This window comes from Onychostoma macrolepis, chromosome 10, assembly GCF_012432095.1.
Source record: "Onychostoma macrolepis isolate SWU-2019 chromosome 10, ASM1243209v1, whole genome shotgun sequence".
In the NCBI taxonomy this organism is placed as follows: Eukaryota; Metazoa; Chordata; class Actinopteri; order Cypriniformes; family Cyprinidae; genus Onychostoma; species Onychostoma macrolepis.
This window is the reverse complement of record NC_081164.1, coordinates 7,618,676-7,643,663: the sequence shown is the minus strand read 5'-3', so window position 1 is coordinate 7,643,663 and position 24,988 is coordinate 7,618,676. Positions and strand designations below refer to the sequence as shown.

The following is a 24,988-nucleotide window of genomic DNA, read 5'->3' as shown; positions in this document are numbered from 1 at the left end:
TAGCGCTCGAGTGCTTTCTCCCAGACATTCTTCAACATCACGTTCTCATCAGGACGGACAGCATGACAGTGGTAGCGTTTATAAATCACCAAGGCAATGTGAACTCGCGATCACTGCTGCGGCTGGCAAGAGACCTCCTCTCCATCCGGGCAGTACATGTTCCCGGACGCCTGAACTATGGCGCGGATTTACTGTCGAAGGGCGGGGTAATCCACGGAGAGTGGAGATTACACCCTCTGACAGTCAAAATGATTTGGAGTGTATTCAGCAAGGCGAAGGTGGATCTCTTCGCATCAGCGGAGAACACTCACTGCCCACTGTTTTATTCACTATCACACTCTCCCCTGGGAGTGGATGCACTAGCTAACAGCTGGCCGAAAGTACGCAAGTATGCTTTTCCTCCAGTGAAACTTCTGCCTCGCGTGCTTTGCAAAATCAGAGAGGAAAAGGAATCTGTTCTGTTAGTGGCACCGGAATGGCCCAATCAGCCGTGGTTCCCAGAACTGGTGGAGATGCTGGTAGCCCCCCCCCTTGGGACTTGGCGCTTGTGCTTGATGCTCTTACGGGACCCCCGTTCAAGCCCATACAATCAGCAAGCTTGCGAGCGCTCTCTCAAGACAGCGCTCCTGCTCGCGCTGGCCTCTGTTAAGTGAGTTGGAGACCTGCAGGTGCTTTCAATTGACGACTCGTGTATTGAATTCGTGCCAGGTGATTGCACACTCACCTTGAAGCCTAGAAAAGGTTATGTGCCTAAAGTGCTTTCGACTCCATTTAAAGCGCAGGTCATAACACTATCTGCTTTCAGCCCCGAAACACCGACCAGGATGGAGCTGCTTAATACACCCCTGCTGTGCCCTGTATGTGCTGTACGCACTTATATCGAGCGCTCTAGACAGTTCAGACTCTCGGAGCAGCTATTTGTATGTTTTGGTGGACGCACAAAAGGACTGCCTGTGTCCAAGCAAAGGCTGTCACACTGGATCGTTGACGCAATTGCTTTGGCTTATAGCTCTAAGGGCGTGGAATGTTCTATAGGGTTTCGGGCCCACTCACCCCACGGACTCGCGTCCTCATGGGCCTGGGCAAATGGCATGTCTATTCAGGACATTTGTATGGCGGCAGGCTGGTCGTCACCCAGCACATTCACAAGGTTTTATAACCTAGATGTGTCGTCGCTTGCCTCGCATGTTCTGTCAATGCGAACAGTGCATGCGCCTACTCAGCCTCAGCTATGATCTGAGATGTGTATCAGTGGTTTCGACTAGGTCATATACACCCTGTATTGATGCACCACCAATTCAATGCTGTCCCTATCAGTTTATCACAGTGTTATGATATAGTTCACCACATCTTTTAGGACTTGATCACTATCAAACTCTGCTTATTGAGCACCGCTACGGCCGTGCATCATAACCCATGATTCATTGAAATTAAACAATTCCAGCTAATCTATATGTGAAAACGCTGAAGCCGCCGCCATTTCACATTCTCTGTTTCACCGGAGTTAACTCCGCCCCTGGTGTGACGCGACATCGTCTAGTTGCCGCGCCCTCCCTGACTTTACATGGTTTCAACTAGGTCCTGTAGACCTGAGCGGTGTTTACCAAGAGCGCCAATATCATTCCTGCTCCCATTACGGCTCCGGATGTGGGACTATTCTGTAATAAATTGCATACCATTCTGAACTTTCTATCGTCCGTTAATGGAAACGAAATTACTGGTTAATATGTCCCAATCTCAATAAAGTTTACACACCCTTTAGTCCGTGAACTAGATTTTGCTCAGAACATGTGCTGTCCGTGGAAGTTTGGTCAGGACTGGTTCCAGAATTAAATCACTGAGGCATTTTTGTCCCTTCCATTGCTTATCACTGATATTTCGAGAATGAATCCAGCATCATTCCCGAAACTTTGCAGCATGTATGTGTCCGAAAAATGAAAGTTTCATTCAAATTCTGAACGGATTATAACCTAGAAAACACACAAAGCACGCTTCAATTATTATCACTAAAAGTGTCACTCATCAAAGTGCATTGCGATCTCACAAAGTAGTGTTATAATCAAGCTCTCTAAACTACACAATGAATTTACTATGAATTTACATCACATCTGCACTTACTTAGTCATCATGAGCTGATTCACGAGCGTGCAAAACTCCGGCGCTTTCAGCTTTGAGTGAATTCTGAAAAACTACAACGTTTCTGATTGGCCATTGCGTTGAAGAAATCAACAGATATGTCTGGATATGATTGGATACAATGCTCAACACTGCAAAAACACGTTGGATAGTTGCCCTCCCCTAATGTCGCCTATGGTGAATGGCGTGTGTGTTTGTTGAATGGTCCGCAAAAACACTGGACTGCACAACTATGTGATGTACTGCAGGGGGAGCAAGGTTAGCTTGAGCTACTACACACACAACTGCCAGAAAGAGCTTGTGTGAGAGGATGTTTTTATTCTATGAAACATACACGTGTCCTTAAACTACACACTTCAATGTAGAACTCATCAGATATGAATGAAACCTCAAAACGTGTGGCTTTCTCAAGGACAGTATTAGTGTCTCCTTGTTGACACTAAAAAGGCGGGAAAATAGATTTACACTGAATGACACAAGTCATATATAGTGACCAGAATGTCATAGAGACTTCAGGGTGGGAATATTTTGATCCAGAACACCCTAACAACCACCTAACACACCCTAGCAACCGCTTACGACATCAATGTGGCATGTTTTGCACTCACATGTCCCATAGAATACAAATTCTTGTTGACTTTGAGTATGCACATAAATACACGATTTCCCTCTCAGCGCTGTGGATTATGTGTAGGACAGCACAAGGACATGTGTAAAGCTAAAACTGATGAAAATCTCAGTCTGTTACATAACACAATCCCCACATCCCAGCATCCTCCATGCTGTATTCACTCCACACAGATAAATAATGCACTCCCGTAGACCTACTATCCTTGAAGCTCTTACACCTGTTTTGCACACCATTTTTAATAAAACATCACAAGCTAATTGTCATCCTTTCAGCATCATAATTTGTATTGTACAGTATGTGTTTGTACTGCATCTTTCACCTGGTTGTTTATAATGTCTCCGTGGGCCGTGGGCTCAATGCGTGAGAATGATCCAGAATGAACACAATGACAAACCACACAAAAAAACACGTGTGTGCGCTTGCATCTGTACGCTGTTTGAGGCAGAGAGTCAGAGTAAAACAAAGAGATGGATGGAGACTGAGAGAAAGAGAGCTTGCGATGGGAGGGGGGATGAGTTGGGGGCTCTGATTGGCTACATTTTTTTTCTACTGAAAACGTGATCCAGCCTGCAGAGGCACTGCAGCAGAGAGATAGAGAGAGAGAGTCTGAGAGGAGGAAGAGTCGAGATACTCACAGAAACAGAGGCAGAACATGCACTTGTGAGTCAGAGAGTGTGTGTGTGCGGGTGTGTATGAGTGTTTGCTCTCAGACAGACAGAGAGAGGGGGGAAGACAGGGAAAGACAAATGGTCTCATTGAAAGATATTGCAGAGAAATAGCATACGAGTGAGAATTCCCAGTAAGAAGAAGACGGACAGAGTGTGTGAAGCGGACGCAGAGATCCAAGAATCCTCTTACACAACTGACTGGGTGAATGAATGAATGAGTGAGTGAGTGACCAAGACCAACACTGGACCAAAAGAGCCCATCGTGGACAAGAAGAAGAATAGAACGGTGCTTGGTGACGCATCTGACATCTCGTCCTCCATCTTTCCCATCCTCCACCCTTCCATCCATCCTTCTCGGAGACAGGCAGGGGAGTCTTTCCTCTGTCCTATCGCATGCAACAGGAGCATCTGCTGTGATGGGCAGCACTCAAAGGGACGAGATAGCCTGAGACATCAGCAGAATTACAGGAACTTTATGTCCCCATGTGAGAAAGACATCAAGATCTCATGAATTAACAACACCACTTGTCAAAATCCAGAGACTCACCACTAAATACGCACTACAGACAACTAAATACAGGTAAGAATGCCTAAAAGGGTGCATTATTAGTGTTTTATGGACATTATGCTTATATAAGTTTATCTTTGCATGTGCATCTTTTCTTAAACATATTTGCATTTAAATGGTCCTATCTTAAATGTAAATGTATTAAATGTTAATGCAAAATGAGAATGTTTTCCTTTACCTAACCTAAAAATTTTCCTTTACCTAATCTAACTTAAAATTCAGTAATTTTTTTTTTTTTATAATAATTTAAAAATATTATTAATAATTAATTTAGAAAATGTATATTACTTATACATTTATGATGTATTGATATATAATTATTATATGATAAATATAGAATCTAAAATATTTATACAGCAGATATTTATATTACAAAAATAATTAGATGATATATTATTATAGTGTTTAATTAATATATGTGTATATATATATATATATATATATATATACATATATATACACATACACATATATTAGCATGTGGGTAATATTTCTGCATTTCTGGGTCTCACATCCTCACGCAGGACTTGCACTTCTGTTCTTGTGTGGCTGTGTTGTGTTGTGACCATGTTGTGGAATCGGCCAGGTTGCAATTCATGATTGCATGTGCACATAAACACAGATTCCATCAATGACTCACATTATCCGAGTGGGCATCTGATCACATGGGACTACTACACACCGACACATATACTAGCCCACATGTGTGGTCAGAGAAGACAGAGAAGGACCTGTGCTTGCGAGCGTGTGTATGTGTGTGTGTGTGTGTGTGTGTGTTGCATGCACGGGCGCTGCAGTCAGTGTGCTGCGTATGCTGCTCTGGTTGCATAACCGCCGCTGCTGGCGCACCCCTCCCACGACACTGCACTAAAAACTGCTAACACAGATGCACACACTCCCAGAATACTAATAAGTGCCGAAAACCTCGACCAAACACCCAGAAGTCCCTGTTTGTTTGCTTGCTGTACTGTAGATTCAGCCTCCTGTCACAATGGAGATTCAGCAATCGATACTGTCCATCAATATCTCAAAGGAGTCTGTGCACCTGAGGTCATGCCAACATCAGCCCAAAGTAATGACTTTGTACTGATAAATGTTATTGGTACTTGCTATTGTTGTCACCTGATTGGCATGAATGAATCCTTCAAAACACTCTTACAATTAAATACTAGAAGATTCTTGTTTGATATCAGCAATTATGATAGAAAGTAGGATTAATAGTCATTCCTTTACTGGCATTCATATTTTACAATTTACTGGATTTATTGGAATTCTGAGGAATATTGTTGTTGTTTTTTGATGATAGAAATTTAGACCTTTAAGAACTGGTGTTCCTATTTTACAAAACATTCCTCAGAAACCTAATGTTCCAGCAGATTATTATTTTTTCTATATATTAGGAATAAGCAAATTATGATATAAATTCCACTTGCACTTCATTAAGATTCGGATGGAAGCTGAAATTGCTAAGAAATTCCTCAAGAAACAGTTCTAGTCTATCCAGACCTTGCATTACACTTTCCTATTTTCATCCCATTTAGATTGATTCAAAAATATGACAGAAATCCCAACATTCCTTTAGAATAGAAAATAGCATTAATTGCAGACATTAGCATTCCTTTACAATGTTTTGACAAGGGCTTTTTGGGGTCATTGATTATTTTGCATAGTTGTATAAAAAAAAAAAACGTGTTTGTAGAGGTAAAATAAGTTCAATTCAATGATTAGCCAGTTGTGATGATTAAGATTCACTTAATAGCTTGTTTATGTTACACTGCTAATGCTAACCTTTCGAAGCTAATTGGTTGTATGTTGATTTCTCTTGATAGGCCAGGTTGTAACATTGTTAATGATCTTTGGGAAATGTCCTGTGAAAAGGAATAGGTGATCTACATCAACAGAGGCTAAGGGAACAAACAGTCTCTCAGTGAATGAACTGTGGGTAAAATGGCTGACGCCTGCTCTGAATGACAGCCACTGAATTATTAAACACTGCTTCCTCCTCGCTAAAACTACCATGAACTATGTTCTCTACAGCAGCTCGACACACACACACACACACACACACACAACTGCCATTTCTAACATAAAGATGCAAACCCTCTGACAAAACCTCAATCACACATATCCATATTTTCATTTTCCAGAGCCATCTCATGGCTTCATCTGCTCCATCTTGATTTCAAACAGAATTGTTCTTGTTCTTGTAGATTTATAAAACAGCCGAAAGCTTCCATACCATTAGTAGGTAAATTGTGGTTCTAATCTGCATTTTCATCTGTACAATAGCTGACAGCATCTAAAATATATAAACCTTTAACATGAATGTAGCACATCCTAGTGTTCATAGACCTCTGTAATAGATTCCTATTTTTTAAGTTTCATTAGATTTATAACAATGACAACCAAAAGTCTCAATCTTTATAAACTGGTAAACAAACAATATTTGTCTTTAACAGTCTTGATAATAATCAAGATCAAACTGGATTCGTAAAGGGGTTGCAAACCCTAAACAAATACAGAACATAATCACATATTCATAAAATCCAATCATCATGGTCTGTCATCTTATTACTAAGATAACCTCACTGATGTGAAGAAGAAATGCTCTCAGAAAGCTTTTGTAAACCATGCAAGCATTTTCAATCATGCTAGTTATGTTTATAACTAAGTTAAAGGATTAAAAACACAAGTCAAGTATTTAGTGATACATTTAATGATTAGGACCGGAGAAATATTTTGAAGATTAATAAACTACAAATGTTAATTTAAGTTTCTTTTAACTATAATATAAGCACACTGGTGGTTCCTGCGATGCCATTGGTGGATTTTGAAACCAATGGTCTTTTTGCTATTTTTGCATATATCTTTGTGCATTTGTAAAATAAATACATGAATACATAATACTGCAAATTTCCATAAAATAGTGTTTTATTAAAGCACTTCAGTTGTAGCAATAGATCTTTTCTTCTGCATTATGAAGCACGCATGATTATATAAAAATGTAGGGTGGAGACATTTGATTTATCAGTTGTTGATTGGCTGGAGGCAGATCTCAAGAAAAGAGAGGATGAAATGATTGGAGAAATTCAGCATATGCCACCAGAGAGATGTATGAGATTTCAACACAAGATTGAGGTCTGACAGTTTGATTAAAATGATGAGGTCAAAACATTTTTTAAAAATTAAACACATTGTTCACAATAAAATCAACATGCATTTAGAAAATTAGGGTGAATTTCCATTTAATATCGACTTAAATCAAATTAAAATCAAATTTTTGATAACAATTCAATTTAAATTGAATTCCAATTATTAAATTACTAAATGCTGCTACAACATTTTCTTGCAGAAATGATCAGTAACAAGCTTTCAGTAAAAAGCACAGTTCTATTCCATTACATGATATGAAAATAAATGCGTTAAATGGCAAAAAAAAAAAATACAGATAATATATCTCATTTTTTATTTGTTTCACCTGCATTTTATATTTGTTCAGGTTTGATGATAATAAGAGTGCAAATGACTTTATAATATCTCTTTATCATTTATTTAAATAGCGCTTTTTACAAAACACATTTCAAAGCAGATTCAGAGAAAATCATGTTAATGTTTATAATATCATAATATTTTCATGTCTTACAGTCGAATTTAGTAGGTTAGATCTGGGTGATAATATTGTTTATATTTTGCAACAATAATTCGGCTATGTTGTTTATATCATTGCTACATTTACTATATAGTATAATTTGCTTTATGTGGGTATGTGTGGGGATAATATTTAATGTATAAATAAACATTTAAAAGTATATTACATTAATATTTATTAAATATATTACATTTTTTTAATATTTCATTACTTAAAAAAATCTACCTCTGACTATTGTTTTAAGTTTACTGATAAATATACATACTGTATATAAATAGGTTTGCATTCTAGATGTTGTCAATTGTTGATATTACATACACTTGTACCAACATGAATGAGAACCCCTGTGACTGCATATGGGAGACTGGCTGCATCCGTAAGGGCAGGGCTCAGGACAGGCTTTGTGAGACAGAGGTCAACAGCTGATAGCATCACTGGCACAGGACATGCTGCCCTCTTGCTGACTGTCTCACTGCACAGGTGGAATGCATCCAGAGAGAGAGAGAGAGAGACAGGCAGTGGGGAGAGATGTGCTTGTGGAATGTGCTGGGTGGTACCTGTGTGTATTTTTGTTGTGCATTGTGTGTGTGTGTGTGTGTGTGTGTGTGGGAGTGATTGGGATATGAGGACAGGAATGTTCTAGATATTTTGATGACCGTGCATCCATCTGTTTACTTTCTGTGTTTTATATCATATTCTGTTCATGATGGACAATTTTCAGTGATTTAAAGTGATTTTTACTTCTGTAATATAGGACTTGATTTTATCTATCAGGATTTGATTGGATCATAGAAAGCAAAACAATGCATAAATAGCTATTTGGCTATCTTTATATATATATATATATATATATATATATATATATATATATATATATATATATATATAATTTTGGCTATTCACTTTAGATGTTAAGTATTTCATTTACACTCCTAGAGTCACAAACAGAATTGCAAAAATTTATAATTTTTTTAAAACAGATTTTGCAAACATTCTCCCATTGGTCATCCAAACATATAGCCCCGCCCCCAAACTCATGCCATTAGCTGAGCTGTTGCTCTGTCAGGCTGATTCTCAAACAAAAGTAAAAAATGACCATACAAATAACTTATTTATAACTGTCTCTGCGTATTAAACTAGAATAGAAGAATAAATATTATAACCTTAAAAAACACTGTAAGGCCAGTTATATGTATGTGTTTTTGTGTCACGGTGGTGCCAGAATGTACTGGAATGTGATGTCTTGACAATGTGATAAGGTTCTCATTGAACTCAAGAATGTTGTTGACTCAATGCATTCAGTAACTGAGTCTTTCAATGTGTCAACACATATTCCTGTATTTAGTGTAAAAAGTAAGTATATGGATAATTAACATTACTGAGTAATATTAACTCCACGTTATTAATATGTGGAATAGCAATGAGATTTCACTCATCTACAGTGTGATACCGCTGGAATACAAATCAAGTGTCCAACAAAAAGTCACAGTAGATTTTTGCGTGTAAATACCTGTGTATGAGAATATGGTAATCGCTATTTATCCCTGTTCAGTTCTCCTCTTAAAGGAATAGTTCACCCGAAAAGGAAAATCCTCAGGCCATACAAGATGTGTTTGTTTCTTCGTGTGAACAGATTTGGAGAAATTTAGCATTACATCACTTGCTCAACAATGGATCCTCTGTGGTGAATGGGTGCCGTCAAAATGAGAGTCCAAAACAGCTGATAAAAACATCACAATAATGCTGAATAAAGTCCATCCCCTGTTGAGCTCTCACATTAAAATTGCCCAACATATTTGTTTATAACTTTTTTGGACTGTTATTGGTTGTGAACGGTGATTGATCTGTGCATATTTCTCTCCTTATTCAGACAAGACAAATTTTTCACTGTACTTTAGAAGAATAGAGGACTCATATTTTAGGCAGAAGCATATGTTTAAATTTAAAAACACCTTAATGATGAATTTGTTTCTTACAAACTTGCAGCTTTTCACTGTACAAGACATTAATTGATGAACTGAGGTGGTGTGGATTATTGTGATGTTTTTATCAGCTGTTTGGACTCTCATTCTGACGGCACCCATTCACTGCAGAGGATCCACTGGTGAGCAAGTGATGTAATGCTAAATTCCTACAAATCTGTTCTGATAAATCTAATGATCTTGGATGGCCATGGATGCGTACATTTTCAGCAAATTTTCATTTTTGGATCATAGAGGCCATAGAGATCATAGACACTATTGGTTTACCATGCTTCTGGAAATCGCAGCCCAGCTCATGTCAGTTATTTGCTGTTTCTACCTCATCCTCTCTGCCTCTCTTCATCATGTTTTGTGCTGAAAGGGATGAACACACACATGATTTCATTAAGTGCAGCAGTGCCATGCAGAGCAGCAGACAGTTGCCCTGCTTTAATATGTTATCTGCTGTCTCTCTCTCTCATGAGCCTCTTACATAACAGAGGAGCTTGTCTTATCAAATATGAAATCCTGTGTGCCATGAGAGGCGGAAATGTGTTTGCCCCTGACAAAAAAACAAAGTATTAGCAGTTAATCGATTCACAGCGCTAAAGAACATACGAACACTGGAGAGCACTAGACTCACGTCACAGTTAATGAGATTTTTTTTAATGCCAACAAAAACCACGGTAGTACCATATCTTTTTTGTAAAACTATGGTACTTTAGGTTAGTAAACATGTTATTTAAAATGTTTATTAAATATGTTTAGTGCAATAATTTACGCAATATTGTTTAATGCAATTAAAATGTATATATATATATATATATATATATATATATATATATTTTTTTTTTTTTTTTTTTGTATAACTGACTGTTGTACCAGTCAGCTGATTTCTATCAAAACTTCCTTCTCTTTTCACATACTAAATTACTTTCAACTCAAATACAAATGCCATGCCCATTATTGTTTTGTGTGTTAGGTCGGATATTGTACAGTTTACTTTGTGCTGGTGTCCTGATCACCCTGTTGGGGTTTATTTTGCGATAATGGCTTTATATGTGGTTAAAGATCTCTAAACAGAAGTGTCGGAAGGCTTGAGAATCATTTCACTCATCACAGTTTCCAACGCCCATGCACCAGCTGACTACGCTGATGTCAGAAAGATTATTCGCACCTTTGTGTGTGTGTGTGTGTGTGTGTGTGTGAACCAGTAAGAGCGCGTGGTTATTTTTGGCTCTGCCTTACAGCTCTGCGGTGCCGTGGCAACTCAAATGAATGTGACTGACAGTTACTGGCTGATCGGTGCTTCTGTGACCTCCAGAAAATGGAGGACAGTTTGATGCCACATCCTAATTAAATCATTGTAAACACCTAAACCAATGAGAGATGGGAAATAGAATAAATGGTTTTGATGACTAGTTATTGCGTCTGATTGGTCACAACAACATCAAGGAACTGGTTCAAAACAAGCATGTTTTTGTGCGCTCGCCTGCGCATGTCCAGAGTGTGGGTGTGTGAGTGAGTGGTGGTCCACGGCTGTGGATGGAGAACATTGTGAATCTTCAGAAATGGATGGATGGGGGAGGAGGAAAGAAGAACACAGATAGTGGAGAGACACATAAATAGACAATCTAGCTTACAGTGCATTCACGTCATGTGTGAATCATGGCCGTGTTCGATTCCTGTGTTAAACTCAATCAATTGCTGAAATACATTCTTTAGATGTGTAGTGTAAATACATTCCCAGATATATTTGCAATGCCAGCATTGTCCTTTGACCTGTGATGTACTAACAAACGTGAAAATAATTTACTTGTGTATTGTAAACTAAACATTGAAAAGAGTCACTCGTCTTGTAGTTCTCTGCGATTTTCTTTCAACGTTTACTGTCTGACAGCTTCTCATTTCCTGTGGCATTATGGGATAGAAATGTGTCAGTTGGTTACACTCTTCAGAATCTCAGCAGGAAAAGCACATATTTCCACACAAGGCATGATTACAACTCAGAGATTCTGCCCTGAACATTTTTTAGAGTGATAGTTCACTCAAAAATGAAAATTCTGTCATAGTCATACTCACAGTCATGTCAATCCAAAACTGTATGATTTTCTTTCTTCTACAGAACATTGAAAAATGTATGGTCAACCATTGTGTGGACAGAAAAAAAATATCCATAAAATATATATTTTTTATGTTGCAAAGGAGATAAAAGTCACACATGTTTGTAATGAACCTAACATGGGTGAGTAAATAATGACAAAATTTTGCATGTTTTGGTGAACTATCTCTTTAAGTTCTCTCACTAATAATATGAACAGGGATCCATGTGTAACATTATTGTTAATGACAGCAAAATACTGTACTAATTATTCTACTGTCTTACAAAACATTGAAGAATAAATGAAGCCCATTATGGTCACGTTCACATAGCAACAGAATATGGTTGTCAGTTCTGTATTTAAGTGATTAATACGGTTAAGTTCACAAACAGTTAGTTTTTTTTACATTTACATTTAGTCATTTAGCAGACGTTTTTATCCAAAGCGACTTACAAAGGACAATGAGGACAATGGAAGCAATCAAAATCAACAAAAGAGCAATGATACCTAAGTGCAATAACAAGTCTCAGTTAGCTTAACACAGTACACCTTTTTTATACAGTATATACTCCTTTATATATACTTTTTAAATAATATTTATTATACTATTATATAATAAATAAAAAGAAAAGAATAAGAAAAAGAAAAAGAATAGAGCAAGCTATAGTGTTAGAGGCCTTTTTTGCTTTTGTTATTGAATACAAAAAGATTAGAAAAGCTAGTGTTAATATTTTTTTTTGAAGAAAACAAGCAGTAAATGAATAGAGCGCAAGTCTAAAAGGGACAAGTTTTGTTTTAAGAATAGAATTAGAAGAGAGAGATCTATAGTTAGAGGGTCAGATAAAGATGGGAGAGATGTGTTTTTAGCTGATTCTTGAAGATGGCTAAGGACTTGAGTTGGGCAGGTCATTCCACCAGGAGGGAACAGTTCATTTAAAAGTCTGTGAAAGTGATTTTGTGCGTCTTTGGGATTGCACAATAAAGCGATGTACACTTTTACAGGAGTGAAAACTGAACTTACTTGCACCCACATTTTCTGCGAACCTCTTCTGTCTGACAGAAATGCTTCACTGACACTCTGCTATAAAAGCTGCTGTCTGTTAATTTGATGGATTTTACGGATGAATGCACTATATCAATTTTAATTAGAATTTCCAGTGTTATGGAAGTCGCCATCTTTGACATTGACTTTAGCCAATCACTGTTACAGTTAATATTCACAACTAGTGTGAGAATAGACAGTAATATACATATCATAGAGACTAATATTTCAGAATCAATAAGTATATGTGTGCACTGTATGAAAATAACATATTAAATGGTAAATGTATAGTGGTAGCTAGCTATACTAAGTCTTCCAAAAAATGAAATTATGCCATTACTGACTATGTTGTTCCAAACATGTTGCAGGGAGAGAGTTTGAGGTAATTATTACTTATGTTTTGTCTTGTTCCTTTAACAATGCTATCATATAGGCCTAGCTTCATAAGGCTTGGAAAATAGTGCATTCTCTATATGGGCTTGCCTACTTTTGTTTTGTTTTTGTTTTTTTGTTACTTGACAGCAGTGGTCACTGTAAGCTGTCTTGGAAAAGAGCTTTGTGAAAAAATCTAATTTTATATTTACAGAAAAATAACAATACACAGAGGGTGAGTAAATAATGTCAGTAAATAACAAATGTCCCTTTACGTGTTCATGTCACAACCAATGGTTTTTATATAATCTCACCGCATGCTTTCATTAATTTCTGAGTTTCCAATGTGTAATTACAAGTCCAAAGACTGTTTTTTACTAATCAGAATCTGATAATTATGGTTATTCCAACATGGCATGAATGTACCATTCCTCTTTGACTCTGCAAGCGAGCAGAGCACTGTGATGCGACAAAACTAGAAGCTCCTGTGATAATTATTAAAGTGCTGTCACACGCCTGCAGTGTAAGCAGCTTTGTTAATTATAATGGAAGCGGTCTATTTTATCGCGTAAAATCACAAGCATAGTGTGGATGTGGAGTAAAAGGATGCATGTTCTCTCTCTACCTGTTTCTACTGCATGTAGGTCAGCTTCCTCTTTCTCTGCTTCTCTCTCCCTCCCTCTCATTTTTCTCTCTCTAGTATATTCTCTATCATCACATCTTACACAGCGTGCAGAGAACTATTAAAGATATGTCAGTGTGCTCACCACTGTTAATAAAGCTCACACACATTCACAAACCACACCTAACCACAACATTTTTATCTCAGATAGCTCAGTTTTAAAACTGTCACACCATTTCACATGTCCCTCTAACCAAAAATGACTTACTTAAACAGAACTTAAATGTATTCTGGTCCCGGATGCTTACTGGTCACTATACTGTAGCATACGAAACTGAAAACTTCATTAGTGTCCTTAATATTATTCTAAAATATTTGATAAAAACAGTGAAATACTCAAACCATGCTATTGTACATTGTGAATACAGTGTCATGACTAAAGAGGTTGTGCATCATGCCTAACAACTTCCTTTTAGCTGTTGACGATATATTCCCAAATATATCACAATACTACTCACGCTGTATCACTCTGGATAAGATTGTCTACGAGATATCTTAAATGTAAATACAGCACAAGCTCATTCAACATGAAACCAACATGAATAAGTCAACATGAAATCAGAACAGGCATATTACAGTATATTTGGTAGGCTATACTGTTTTAAAGAAATACAGTGTTTCTCTTCATAATCTTTATTTTGGTAAGCCACACCTACTTTTTTCACTGAAATATGAAAATGGGTTGCGGACTGTAATTCACAACTGACTTCAAATAAGCACTGGCAGCCATTTTAGAGTTGTGGGCTTCTGCTGTGTTGTGTTGTGTTGTGTTGTAATGCATGTATAGGTTCATAGCAGAAGGACAGATTGTTCTGTGGTCAGGTCCTCAGCCTCTTCCTCCACAGTGCCCATGCCCCACAGGGCCGCAGATGGCAGCTGGCAGATAGAGCAAGAGAGTTTTTTAGACTGGAAAAGATGCTGCGGGGTTCCAGATTTCTGCTGTGAATGGACATGTTGCGCAGATCACAGTCTTTTGCACAGAATCAGCTCTTAAAATTTCTTCATCAGATTTTCCCCATTGCTGTGTTTTTAGCTCTAGATGACAGGACACTTTTTAGACACCGTTCCCAAGAGCGTAGGCAAATGGCCTGGAAAAGGCTGAGCTGTGTCCTTGCATTAGCATCACCTGAACTGTTTTATTTTTTTCGCCCTCCAGGATCAGAAACAACACTATCTATGAGTCTGCATATCTGCACCGCTTTGGGAAAAGTGCTGGAAGCAAGAAAGGTCTGGCAAGACTCCTGAAACACTCTCGGACCTGTCACGTCACCAAAGAGTGGACACACAATCTGTCAAGCTCGACGCAGACCCCTTAAGGAATTCTGGTCTTTTAAGGCCTGGGAGAACATCTTCCAGATCTTTCCAATGCCACATGAGCACCTCCCTGAAAAGCTTATCAGAACACAGATCAGGGAGATGTAAGCACAGCCAATCACAAGAAGAAGCAAGAACAGGGCAGGGTCATACCACAACGGGGACCTGAAACAGGAAGAAGGTTGTGACATTGGTTGCATCAGTTCCCTTCTGAAACTCATTAAGCAACATAAGCGACATTTGGCTAACAACAGTATTAAGCTAAACAGTATTTCTTAGTAAGATCCTAAGATTCTTTTCAAGGTACTCTGTATTTAAGTCCTTACTGTATTTATGTCAAAATAAATGTGCTGTAACAGTGTAAACACTGAAACAATTGCCAACATATCTTCTGATATTGAATGTGACACACTTTGTAGTATTCAGCCATTCATTTGTAAGTAATAATATCACTGAATATCCTGTTACATCTAATTAACAACTCTCAGTGGTGCAATATCAGTGAACAGGGTATAAGTTGTTGCCTCAAGTCTTTTTTAACCACTTGAACCACAAACTGCAACTTCTCGTGACCTCTGAAGCAAGACATAGTCCTCTGTTGTCCTTCAGGGCTTTTTATACCGTGCACTGGCTGGAAGTCTTTGTCCATCTGTGCCACATAAAGACTCAGGGTGACGCAGCCCGTGACCAAGGAGGGACTTTGAGACAGCAATGGACAAACCCATCCGTCCTCATGTCCCCTGCAATGGCTGAGTGTCCTCCCCCAGTGCACTGAAGACATTCTCCGCAGGACCGTACGCTACACCAAGTTCCTCTAGCCAAGAACACCGAGCCTAGGAGTGAATGTCCTGCCTGCGGCGCCAACCTGTGACCATCCCCATGGACACCGTCAAGATCATCCAGTCGGAGAAGTTCACTCGGGAGTGTCCAGTCCCTGTGACCCAGCCTCGCTATGCCCCACCTCCCCGCGTGGCCTGGGACGGAGGAGGTGAGGGGGAGGTGATCGTCAACCAGGCATGTGGCGACCTGTCCATGGAGGTCAACGGGAACACCGTGGTCCCACCCAGACCCCTTGTGTCTCCTCCTGCCCCCATCCTCCGCCGGGAAGCAAGTTATCTTGCCCAGCGCAAGACCAGCACATCCGAGATCTGCTACCACCAGTTCCACTACAAGATGGACGACGTCATCGTCAACCAGTACGTGCTCCGCTCTTCCTCCACCTCTTCCTCCTCGTCCTCCAACTCCTCAGGCCCAGTGATGCCGTGCGAACCATTGGACTGCCCCACCTGTGGACACACCTACAACTTTGCCGGCAAGCGCCCACGCATCCTTTCCTGTTTGCACTCGGTGTGTGAGGAGTGCCTGCAGATCTTATACGAGTCCTGTCCCAAGTACAAGTTCATCTCCTGCCCCACTTGCCGCCGCGAGACCGTGCTCTTTACCGACTACGGGCTAGCCGCGCTGGCCATCAACACCAGCATCCTCAGCCGGCTGCCGCCCGACCCAGCGGGGACCGTGCAGTGGGGCAGCGACGGGGACCGCAGCTGCTATCAGACGGTGCGCCAGTACTGTCAGTCAGCTTGCACTTGCCACATTGCCAACCCTCTTTCCTCCTGTGGCATCATGTAGAATGGAGAGGGCGGATGACCGGCACAACTCATCCCAAAAGCTATTCCACTATCTGAAAACCTTGATTCACACACATTCACCTTCTCTGAAGGGTCACAGATGAATCTGTATATTTAATAGCACAGGATGCTATGTGGACTTGAAGTGAAAAGGACACTTGTGTGCAAAGACAGAAATATGAAATATCAGAGTAAATGTATTTTATGTATGAACTGATTTCCCTATAGCCCTCGATCTCTTGTTTGGATGTGTTCGTCATTGACATCTCTTTACATGGGAATGCCAAGGGAAGTCTATCTCCCCCATCCTGGGTATAATAAAGACCAATAAAGAATTTAAAAGTCAAACTGTTTCTTTGGTCTAAACTTTCACTTGCTAAGTTACGTGCTGTATGCTATTAGGCTGTTTTGTTAACATCCATGTATTCTGTCTTGTTTGGTTCGATTTAATTGAACTCAAGTTCATTTCCCCTTGATGCAGACCTTTTGGGCAGGTGTGAATACAGCAATCTCACACGGGTGCGGACCAAACAACCGTACCGAGACCCAGCTGAAGAGGTGGTCTCGGTCCGGTTCCAAACGAACTCTTATACGGTTGAATAGATGAACCAATGAATGGATGACCTTAGCACACGTGTGGATTGGTATACAATTTCTGGTTCACTTGCAAAAAGGGCAGTGTGAAAGCGAACCACACCAAACAAAAAAAAATCAACATTGTATTTGGTCCGGACCAAAGCAAGTGAACTAGCGGACTTTCCTGGTGTGAATACACCATTAGTCACTGAATTGGGCTGCACCCATTCCTACAAACACACGTCCTCTATACAAAATCACACCCTCTTTAGAAAATTATTCTTTATAATTATGGAGGATCATAAAAATACATTTTAGTTATTTTATTACTGACCTGATGGAGATGTATTTGACATTACAGAGACTTATATATTTCCCACAAGACAGAGCTGAAATTCCACAAATGATCCTGTTCAAAAGTTTACATATTTATAGTTCTTAATATATCATGTGTTGCCTTCTCAAACATCAATTACTGTTTGTAGCCTTTTCTCATAGTTGTGCATAAATTCATTATGTGCAAAATGTAGATAAAATCAGTTATTTTGTACAGTGGAAAACAGTATATTAAAATCCATATCTTTCTTTTTAAAAATGCAAAACATCAGATTCTGCTAAGAGAATGTAAAATTGTATGTGTATGTAAACTTGCAAGGAAAGTGGTGTATTATATATTTTATTATACTAAACAATTTGTTATGAAATCACCTTACTATTACAAAATAAGAAATTCTTTTAGCAGCAAGGGTTTACAGACAGAGATCGTGACAAAAAAAGAAAATAACTATAATACAATGAATGGATCTAGTAATGAAAACTTAACATTGGCAGTAATTTACATTGCAAAATTATATACAATAGGATTAACAAATACAAAGTGCACTGACAAAAAAACAAGTATCCATTAAGTACATGAAGACTATTAGTACTACTCAGTACTTTATTTAAGTGCAGCCTTAAATACTAAGCTATACATATAAAAGTGCCATAGTCCCTAGGTAAATGGGAGGTGTGCATCTGCCACCATTACTAGGCATCAATGTGGCATTAATGTTAGAGACGTGTAGTCGTACTTCTACTCCTACTGAAAAAGCTTGGCATTCTTGTTTTCTTCTTAGGCTGAAAGCTTTGAATAAAGGTACATTTATTAATATACATTTGTGTAATAAATGAACATTAACAAATGCTATTTTATTGATGATGCATAATTGTTAAAATAGTAATTACTTAAAATATTGTCAATACCTTTTGCTTTCTTTGTCAGACTGTTGTGTTTCCTGCCTTCTAAAGGATGTGAATTTCAGCTTTTGGATCTTACTCGGCTTTTTGTGCTCATTTCCTGGTAGCTGGTTCAAAAAAACAGAGGAACAGTCCTATTATAATAAATTGCAACATCCACATTTCATGCTACTTCGGCTAATACTTCTATTAAAGCAATAGTTCACCCAAAAATGAAACTCAGTCATTTACTCAACCTCATGTTGTTCCAAAACAAGGCTTATTTTAGCAGAACACAAAAGAAAGTCAAATGTCTAAAATCAGCGCCTCCAAAAATAACTAAAATAGTGCATATGACTTAATGACTTTATAAATTCTGAAGCTCTGCAATAGCTTTCTGTGAGAAACAGACTGCAACAAACATTTTTATTCACTAAAACTTGGACAGTCTGTTGTAACTCCTTTTGTGTTCAAAAGAATTAAAAAGGAATAGCAGATTTCGAAAGATGTCAGGGTGAGTAAATGATGAACTTTTGGCCCACTCACTGTTTACTTACAAGATCTTTACCATCAGGTTCCTCGACTAAGACTTCTGCAATAGGTTCATCTCGAACAAACCTTGCTCTCCCTGTAGGACAGACATCTATTTTTAACAGGAATCCACCAAACGCAGAATGTTTCATTTTTAACAAATTTATGGATTTGAACTTGCACTGAGTTCATCTATCAAGATGACTCACTGTGACGGCCGACAGCTGCCTCAGTGTCAGATACTGATCTGTGACGAAACGCCATGGGTTCTTTTAGGTGAGTCTTTTCGCGGGGTGGATCTTCATGACCCAGAATCTGTAAACCTTGACTGGCAGGATAACTTATTTCCTCCTCATGCAAGCTTCCACACTGAAAACATTTAATTACAGAGTTAATGTGCTTGAAATATGAGGTTTTAGTTTACAGGAAACAACAAGAAGTCACTTTGACACACGACACCGCTTTTGGCAAACTGACATAAACTTGGCTGCAAAACAGAACCGGAAAGTCTTGATTATAAGACCTAAAAAAGCAACCTTTGTGAGATATATATCAGTGACTCTAACCTCTATTTCACCATGCTGACCCTTCAGGATCTCCACCTCTTTCTGCAGGCAGTAGTTTTGCTGCTGTAGCTTTGCAATATTCTCCAGCATCCTGCACACCTGCTCCAGGTACAGCAACCCTGGAGACAGCTTGTCCAGCCTGTATTGATCACGTCTGCAAGCTGCTGAGACAGAGAGATCAAGACCTGTATTCATTAAGATTCCCAGTGCTGGGAACAGTAAAGCTTTTATTATCTAATTTGGTGGGGTATAACAGGCAAAAGCTAATCAATTTGTACTGTATAAAATGTAAAACCTGATCTCTGTTCTAGATTCAGATTTCTCTGTTCTATAGTGCTAAATAGATTATGAACGTCTATTCTGAGCTGCTTTGCGAACTCCAGCTTTGCAGTTTGAACAACTGAAAATATCATAGGGAAGCTGAGCTTCTGAGGAAGTGAATGCAAATAAAAAATGTTAAAGCTGAAGTGTGTAATTTCTGTACTATTAGCATAACCAAACAGATTGACAAAGTAATGACTGGCTGTTTTTAATCAGTTTTGATTAAAATCAAATTGTGGACAATTGTTTTTTATACAATGGCTTTTAAGGAGGTCCAGAGACAATACAGATACTTTTAAACTGTAAAGCTTTTATGAAACACAAAACAATTAATGGGATAGCAAAAGTGTAAAAGGTAACTAGAAAAATAAACAATTGTCTCGATCACCAGAAATGTTATTAAACTATATTAAAAAGTAAAACTGCCTCAATAAAACGACAGCTTGCCCCAATCTGGCATTTATAAAAAATACATTTATCCTGAGAAACCACTTCAACCTTTCAGTTAATATCTACATTATTAATAGTGTTGACCTTTTGTCTGAATGCATTTCAGTATGATCACTTAACTAAAAAAAATATATATATATAAGATTTCTGCACTCAAAAAAATCACGGCATAGTTTATTATAAACTATTTACTTTTTTAAATATTAATTTTATTTTATTTAAATATTAATTTTATTTTATTTAAATATTTTCAAAATGCATGTATTCAAATCAGCATAAATTTGTTCATTGTGAAAGCAAATATAACAGTGGAACAAGCAATATCCAGTTAATATGTATGAGACTGGTTGATTTATTGATAAATATATAAACCTGCTTAGTGTGTTTAAAACACATTCAGTTGGTTACACTATACACAGTATGTGTACTTATTCAAGAAAGTACTGGGTAGTATAAGGTAAATACATGGGTTAGGTTTAGGTTTAGGTTTAGGGTTAGGTTCAGGGTTATTACCCAGTTTTTGTAATTGCTAAATAAGCACATACAATGTACATGCAGAACAGGACTGTAAAAGTGCTATTCAGTTCATGATTACAGAAATCTTACCCGTTTCATTTATGTATGACTGACAAATATGCATCACAATAATTCCATTAGTTTGTTTGTTAAAACTGTGTAAGGTAAATTATAAGCAATTCAAATACATCAATCTAAAATTTAAGCCTAAATATACAGTAAATATAAAATCTAACTGACAGCTTCCTCATGTGACAACAAGCCCCTCAAGACTCTATGTCCTCTGTTTCAAAAAATGCAACAACTAGACTATAAACACTCTCTGGTGACATTTAACACGCAGTTTCTTTCAAAATTATACAAAAAATGACATTTGATATTTCCTTACTAGAAGGAATTTTTTGTTTTGGTTACAGTCCTATAAAGTATTCTTTCCCCATGTTCCCGCCAAAGTGATAATGTTCAGACAAGTCCAGCACAGATCTTTATCATCGGTGGCATTCATTTGTCAACACCCACACATTCCTCTCACCCTGCTGGCACCATTCCAGCCATTCCTCTCTCACCTGAACCAACCGGTTCACAGTCTTGGAGCGGTTGTTTAGCATCTCATGACACAGATCCAGTCCAGAGTCCATTAAAATGATGTCTAGACTGTTCATGTGCATTGTGTGTGTTCAAGAAAGAATCAAGCACGTGTTTCAGTTTGATTAAATATGTAAGGGGTAACCTGCTCATTATGTACCTGAGCTAGTCATAAAAGGTTATGCAACTTGACTGCTTGTCATTTCTTGACTTCTTGATGAAGACTCGCATGATGCAGGTCAAAGTGCATTTAGCGCACTATGCCTTTGACCTTGACTATATCGTGTGATGTTACTAGTGAGATTACTATGTAATTTGTTTAAATAAAAACAAAACAAAACATGTAATTTGATGAAAAAAATCATGTTATCATATAAAAATGTATGAATTTTCATTTTAAAACTTAAATTAACCCCTTAACTGTCACTCACAGTTTTGAACAGAGACATTATAGTGCACTATCCAAACTTACATTTTTATAATTCATGAATGAAAATATTTTGTAACATGATTTTAATGTACCATTTCCATGGTAATGCAATGTCTGATTTTAAAATGGGTTTCAAAGGATGAATTTTGAGATTTTAAGTTTTCTAATGATAAATAATTTCTTATGATTTCTAATTCGTGATAGAGAAAAAGGCAACTAAGAAGACTTTTTTGTGACAAAGGTCAGAATTCATGTCATGATGTAGATTTTTTTCAGGTGCACTCTTGTCATAAATTAAACTATTACTTTTCCTACATAATTATTTAACAGAAAAAGTGGTAAAATACCTATTTAGGAGTCTTAGACCTTTCCAACGATATATAGTTTGTCATGATTAGATTAGGATTTAATTGTAAAATAGTGAAGTAAACATAGGCGTCCCACAGAGGGGGCAGTTAAGAGGTTAAAGAAATTCACAAAACCAACCATATGTTAGGTGTTTTTGAATCTTGCTTTGTTTTCCCCAAGACATGCAAAATTACAGAAAGTCTGAAATGCATATGACAAAAATGTGTGCAAATACTAGGTATGTAATTTTGAAGTGTGAGGAGCGTGAGGAGTGTCTGATGTAAAGTGTGCGACATGACAAATGAGCACTATACTGTATGTCATGTACGTGTCAAGCGCATCCGAGGCAGTGCACAATGAGCTAGCAATGCACGTGTTCACTGATGGAACAGCATGATTACATTAATCATAAAAGTATATTATTTTATGGCAAATAAAGAGATACTATAATCTCCTTAATAATGCCCTATTGTTCCCTGGTATATCAAAGCAGTTTCTATGAAAAGTAAAAACAAAAAATAAAATAAAATAGACAGCAAATATGATCAAATCAAATATTTTAAAAATGCTAAATTTGTTTAAATTCAAGTATATTTATAAAGCATATTTAAAAGCAACAAATGTTGTACTAAAGTGCTGTACAATATAGGAAAAACAGTAAAAGAAACAAAAAAAAAATTAAATATATAGAATTGGCAAAGTAAAAAAAAAAAAAAAAAAATCAGAAATAGAACAAATCATACAAATAAAAATCATACAACTAAACCTCCTATACATCTCAAGCAACACCATAAGCTAAAGAGTGTCTTTATCCTAGATTTGAATATAGGATTCTGTGAGCTGTTCAAAACAGCACAGTAGATGTTGACTGCTCACCTCCAACTGGCTGTGTACTGGTTGGCCATGTTGATGTAATTTTAGGTGTTTTCTGTACAGCGCTGCTTTCTTGGGATCTGGAGGTTGTGAATGAGTTCTTCTTGGATGAGCGAACCGATGGTGTGGTCTGGAGCTGTTTGAGTGAAAGCTGGTTGGAAAAGAGGCCGTGTTAGAGCGATACCGTGGCCCAGTGGTCCCCCTTTCCATCTGATGTGGCAGTCTTCTCCATGAGGGTGAATCTGTCCTTCTCAAGGCTTGCTCCACTTCAAGACATGCTGTTTTTGGAGCCACAGAGCTGAGATCGACACTTGAGGATGAGGAGGAGCAAATAGAAGGAGACGGGGATGAAGGTTGAGCCTCATCCTTCTGTAGAGCCAAAAACTGGCTGTGATTCTTCAGACGTCAATGCACTACACTGGTGAGAATGACAGGGACTGGTTGTACTAACCGTCTCGAATCCGGAGTCCTCGGATTCTGATTTTACATTGGATAGTGGGACAGAGTCCCTAGAAATGGAATCTAATCTGTCCACACCAGGTCCAGTCTGTAAGTATAAATCCTGGTAGCCTTTGGTGACCCAACTCTCCAGGAGATTCCCAAAATTCCTATATAGGTTCATTGATAATGAATTTATCTCGTCCGGTACTCTGTTTCTTTCAGTAGTCAGTCAGAACACGTGAAACTCTTCACAGCACCTTGATTTTCTCACAACTGACTAGAAACTTGCAGGTCGATTTGTCACGTTGAACTAAAAACACCTTTCTGGGGCCGCCCACATTCCGACTCCCATGCTTCTCAATCACCCTCTGACAACTGCTCCATTTTCGGTGCCGTTCCTAAAATCCTGAGCTCATGTTCTTGGCGGATCTGTCAAGACATGTTGTGAGGGTGATGAAACTTTCACAAAGCCCTGAAACAAAGTAACAGAAACTGTTGGTATGTATCCTGAGACGAAAGTAAATATGGTCTTTAATGCATTGAAAAGGTAAAACTGCACCCAACACAGGGCTGTAACCCAATATGACCAAATTGTCCGCCCCAATGTTTTATATTCTTGATTCTGCTCTGCTGCATTACACCACTTTGTTTGTAGGATGACAAAAAGTGTTTAAAGTAAATTTTTAGGGTGGTCTTAATTAGTGGGCTCGACAATGTCAAAAAGATGGAGATGGCCAATCAAAGCAAAGAAGACATGAATTCCAGAGTAAATGAGGGCAAGGTAAGATGTAAGTAACCAAACATTTATTAAGTGTTTTAAATAGAAATGTTAAGTAGTTGAAGTAATGCAAACTACTTGACTTTTTTTGTCAGATTTTACTGTTTTGAATTCCAAAACATAGGTCTTTTAAGTGTTGCATGTAATTCATACCTGAATGTGATGTGGTAAAAATCAATAATGGAGCCATTTTTGACATATTAGACAAAAATGGGTTAGGTCCACAACATCAATGTTTAAGACATGTTACGCCCTTGATCCATCATAATATGAAGGACCTTTTCAAATCCGTAAGCACACATGCATGAGAGAAATGAATAAAGTGATCCATTTGTAACAACTTAATGTAAGTGTTGTTCACTTGGCAACCGTCAGTATTGGTTACCAACTGAACCAACTCAAGCTTGAGAAATGGTGCTTCACAGTCATTTTTCACATAATGACCTGAAACTAGGACTGTAGAGTATCATTCAGTTCACAGCTATGCAGAATCTGCTGGTATGAGCAAGGCAAAGGAATAGACATTCCTGTCTATTGATAACATCAGCATGCCTCTCTGTGTAGGCAAATTAAAATATGCAACATCAGAGAACGAAATGCAA

The 24,988-nt window shown here is 38.0% G+C and overlaps 2 protein-coding genes and 1 non-coding gene across 4 annotated transcripts; 1 reads left to right on the top strand and 2 right to left on the bottom strand.

Annotated features, from left to right (window-relative positions):
* Positions 1 to 3,369: 3,369 nt before the first annotated feature.
* rnf208 (ring finger protein 208) lies at positions 3,370 to 17,113 on the top strand. The gene is made up of 2 exons (XM_058790367.1): positions 3,370 to 4,015; positions 14,968 to 17,113. The coding sequence occupies exon 2, from the start codon at positions 15,969 to 15,971 to the stop codon at positions 16,752 to 16,754; it is 786 nt and encodes a 261-aa protein (XP_058646350.1). The 5' UTR covers positions 3,370 to 4,015; positions 14,968 to 15,968; the 3' UTR covers positions 16,755 to 17,113.
* On the bottom strand, positions 6,480 to 6,598 carry LOC131548839 (U8 small nucleolar RNA). Its single transcript, XR_009273251.1, has one exon. It is a non-coding gene; the product is annotated as a U8 small nucleolar RNA (small nucleolar RNA).
* Positions 17,114 to 17,643: 530 nt separating the features above from the next.
* On the bottom strand, positions 17,644 to 24,090 carry si:dkey-106l3.7 (uncharacterized). 2 transcript variants are annotated; one of them, XM_058790054.1, is made up of 6 exons: positions 23,171 to 24,090; positions 19,645 to 19,808; positions 19,288 to 19,447; positions 19,105 to 19,175; positions 18,575 to 18,675; positions 17,644 to 18,455 (listed from the first exon to the last, which is right to left on the bottom strand). In XM_058790054.1, exons 2-6 carry the CDS (start codon positions 19,732 to 19,734, stop codon positions 18,383 to 18,385), a joined length of 495 nt encoding a protein of 164 aa, XP_058646037.1. In that variant the 5' UTR covers positions 19,735 to 19,808; positions 23,171 to 24,090; the 3' UTR covers positions 17,644 to 18,382. The 2 variants fall into 2 exon arrangements, with proteins under 2 accessions (XP_058646037.1, XP_058646036.1); XM_058790053.1 differs by lacking the exon at positions 23,171 to 24,090 and having other exon boundaries at positions 19,645 to 23,140.
* Positions 24,091 to 24,988: the final 898 nt, after the last annotated feature.